Source organism: Sprattus sprattus (assembly GCF_963457725.1).
Source record: "Sprattus sprattus genome assembly, chromosome: 13".
NCBI classification, from domain to species: domain Eukaryota; kingdom Metazoa; phylum Chordata; class Actinopteri; order Clupeiformes; family Clupeidae; genus Sprattus; species Sprattus sprattus.
Genome location: NC_137911.1, coordinates 30,872,953 through 30,876,735, shown reverse-complemented (window position 1 = coordinate 30,876,735; position 3,783 = coordinate 30,872,953). Strand labels below are relative to the sequence as shown.

General features: G+C 44.9%; 1 protein-coding gene across 1 annotated transcript; it reads right to left on the bottom strand.

Moving 5' to 3' along the window:
- Window positions 1-203: 203 nt before the first annotated feature.
- On the bottom strand, window positions 204-1,770 carry LOC308374572 (left-right determination factor 2-like; the record flags this gene model as incomplete). The annotated part of the gene is made up of 4 exons (XM_080850371.1): window positions 204-531; window positions 660-899; window positions 1,033-1,276; window positions 1,506-1,770. The coding sequence occupies 4 exons, from the start codon at window positions 1,768-1,770 to the stop codon at window positions 204-206; spliced, it is 1,077 nt and encodes a 358-aa protein (XP_080706497.1).
- Between the last annotated feature and the right edge of the window lie 2,013 nt (window positions 1,771-3,783).

Sequence of the window (3,783 nt, the reverse complement as noted above, 5' to 3'; positions counted from 1 at the left end):
TTTTAATTACACACAGGGCAACATGAAGGCCAACACAATGACACTCGTTAAACACATTTAACACGTTTGCAAAAAATATAGCGTACATTATTTATATTAATTAAATTTAAGTGCTCATTCTACATATGGTGCAGGGTAAATAGACAAGTACTGTGTTTGTGTATACCGTCAACTGTTTTGGTGCCATATTTCAGAGATGGAGCCTATGCTACAGAGGCGTTGTCCATGGTGCATCCACATTTCTCTACGATCATGTTCGGAAATTCAGCCACCTCGATCTCCGTATGGTCTCCTCTCTTCACCAGGTACATGATGGGCAGCGGCGCGCTTTCCACGGCCGCGCATGCGCGCTGTCCATAGCCATAACTGCGCTTGGGCTGCCGGCACCCCCCTGCGCACCGGAACGCCTGGTACCCGACCGGTTCGATGATCCAGTACTGTGTCCAGGTCATCTCTCGGAAGTTGATGAAGTGCTCCTCTCGGCAGCACCTGCCGTCGTCCCCTTTGCCAGATTTGCAGTCGCCTGTAGACCTGTGTAGAGAGAGAGCCAGACGTCAGTTTTATGACATGATTACGCACACAAAAAATGCCAACATTTTACTTTGAACATGACACTATGAAGCTTGGCGTTTCTTGGTTCGTGGATTAAAAGTGCCTACCCAAATTCTTCCAAGTCCAAGGTGAACAGGACCAGGTCTGGATTCCCGATGCTTGCGCCAGAGGCATCTTCTGCGGCAAAGCGCACAGTCTTCGCCATCTCGGCAGCGTGGCTTCCGGGTCTCTCCCCTTCAATCCACACCTCCAGGTGCAGTGGGGCTGTACGCTCGGTTTTAGACCAGTACTGGACTGCTTGCGTCACGTCAAAGCTCGTCCACCCAGACTCGTGAATTGGCACCAACCTGTCAATCAAATGTCAAGAAAAGAAGAGTTATTATCATTGGATATTATCCAATCATTTAGCGATTGATCTTGCCAGAATCGGCACTACAGCACAACAGCGCACTAATGATGTGCAATGGAAATTGAGTTTACCTCGAGTCTACAATTGAAGTTCTGTTTTTGCCGTTGTTCAGAGTCTCGACCCAGTAGATGCTGACTCGGGCGTTGTTTGTGGGTCTGGTGCTTCTCCTCTGCTGAACGGGCGCTTGTCGTGGAGAGGTTTTGTACAGCTTCAGTTCGGCCATGGTGACTTCACTGTTGTCTGTCAGTCTGCTGACCATGTCAAACGAAAGGCGCTGTCGTGTTGTGTCCGAATACACAACTTTTCCAGAAATGTCTGCGTATAAAAAAAAAGATAAAGGAGAGATATTTATTATTAGGTATTAAATGCATCCATTCATTATAAGAGAAGAACGAAACGATGTTCAACAACTTTCCATATCTCTCTAATTCCGCTGCATTTACATGTTCTGGGAAATTTTATCAATGTACACTTTCCCTTTTCAAATAAACGCATTTAAATAAAATAAATAAACATATTGATGTAATATTATGCGCAAACCTACCGGCGCTCCCGTGAATGCCGCGTAAGATCCCAGCCAAACTGGGCACCGATCGGCGTCTCCGCCTGTTATGAAGCTTCACCATGGAGAGATACTTGTTCTTGATATGAGCCGGAACAACAACACTCTCCAGATCCCTCTTCTGAATTCTCGGGAGCTCCGTGAGTCCCAGTTTGTGCAGCATGGCGTTCTTCATGTCTTCTTCAGTAAATCCCGCAGTGAAGGCCAAGAGAGAAGCAAAGAGCAACCACATCACCAAAGCGCCCATCCTTAATGTGTACAAGAGTTCTCGGGGTCTCCGGGGTTGTGTGATGGTTGCCTGTCCTGCCCCCGAGCCTTTATATCTGCTCAGCTCCGCGTGCCACCCCGACAAGCACTTAGCACGTTCTCAGGGAGGGGGGTGGTGACAAAAATGTCAGACGTAAAGACTTCAAAGTCACGATCCATTTGAGAACTAATGGCGCACCGTTAACCTTGGTAAGCACTATTATCTCCTAATCGAAACGTCTGATTTACCATCAGACACAAACTTATTTTTTAGGACATATATATTAATTTTAAAGTAACATAGGCCTGGTCGAGCTACATTAATAACAAATACAAATCACTGTCGCTCATTTCAAATGTACTAAGTCCACATTAAATAAGCGGCGGTATAGTGTTTTGATTTATCCACAGGTTGCAGAAGAGTCAGAGATATGCGTGTTGTCCACCTCTAGCATATAAAGTAAACAGATCTAACCAGATCCGTAAATGCGTTTGCCTTTTTTTTTTTTGCATGCCCAATGTTCCTCAGACTTATTTGTGAATTTGGACGAGAGACTTCAGACTTATTTGTGAATTTGGACGACACCCAAATAGCCATAGACCTGCTGAACCATTCACTTCTGGTGCTTGAAGGGGTTCGTTATTGATAAGGTTTAAAGTGTGTGTATTCTTAAATTACCTTTTCAGGGGAGAGAAATTATGAAGTAATCAGACAGTAATGTCAAGAGAGGGCACGACGGCGCTGATGTGGATTGGGCCAGCCGTTCCCAGCGCGGTGATAATCTGTTACTATTGCAGGATCCACCTTGCCTTTTACGTCGCTGAGGCGCAGAGCAGAGACAGAAGCCGATGCGCTCCAAACGGACTCCTCGCAGACTTTGTGTATTGGCCCCAGCAGCAGCCGCGGCCCTTGAGATGTCAGACGCAGGGGGGACACAGGAAGACTTGATGACTGATCAACACAAGTCAGCCGTCTAACTAAACACGCTCACACAGCATGTTAATCACGTTATTAGCAGTATCTATTTGTTAAGGTGGGGAAAAGATGCGTGGTCCAACATGTCATGTTTTAACAGTCAACATGTCTGTCATAGAGGCACAACACTGCCTGTGTGGCCACTGTTAAACATGTAAATAAATGCATTTGCACTTTTACTTGTCATGAGCGGAATTGGAGTAAGAATGCGGCCAGCTGCACTGTCTGTCTGCCTGCAGCAGGCTGCTTTACAAACACCTTGAGCAGCAGGCTGATCACTATCGCAGCTTTACAAACCACTTGAGCCGCAGACTGAGCACTATCGCGGTTTAGTCATATTAGTAGTGTTCAGGGGTTGTGGCCGCACAAGAAACAAAATAATGTACCAAACGTACTTAATGCACAAGATGTTTTATATTTAATATTGTTTTATATATTTAAAAAAAAAAATGTTCGACGGAAACCGATGCATGTCAGCAAGTTACACACAGCAACACACACCTGCGTTGTCCAATAACTCATTTAATGCCATTTTCCCACGATATGACACTAAAACAATAATAAAGTGCTAGAAACGTAGCAAGGCAACACTGTTTGCCATGGAATAATAATAACAACAAAAAATAAACAACAACAAAACAAATCTCGAAAATGCAGGCGCAGACAGAAAGGGAAGATAGAATATTTGATCCTATTAATTGCATTTAGTTTCACACTAATCTCAGGTCATTAATCACTGACATTTGTACGGTTGTCCTAATCTCCCATTTGACACCTCGGTGCTTTGATACGGCTAAAGCTGATGCCCCGGGCAATACACAAGGTTGCTCATTAGTGGATCCAGACCTAATGCAAGACTTGACAGTCTCACCTCGATCCATGCCGACTCTAAGCGGCTCAGGAGGCTAAAGCAAACACTGCAAATGGCCTCCTTCACCCCCTTTAATCAAAATGGCCAATTCCCTGCATTCAACACGCAAGGTGTTAATGAACATTTCGCGTTTGCATAAATAAATTGACAACTGAAAGTTGTATCGT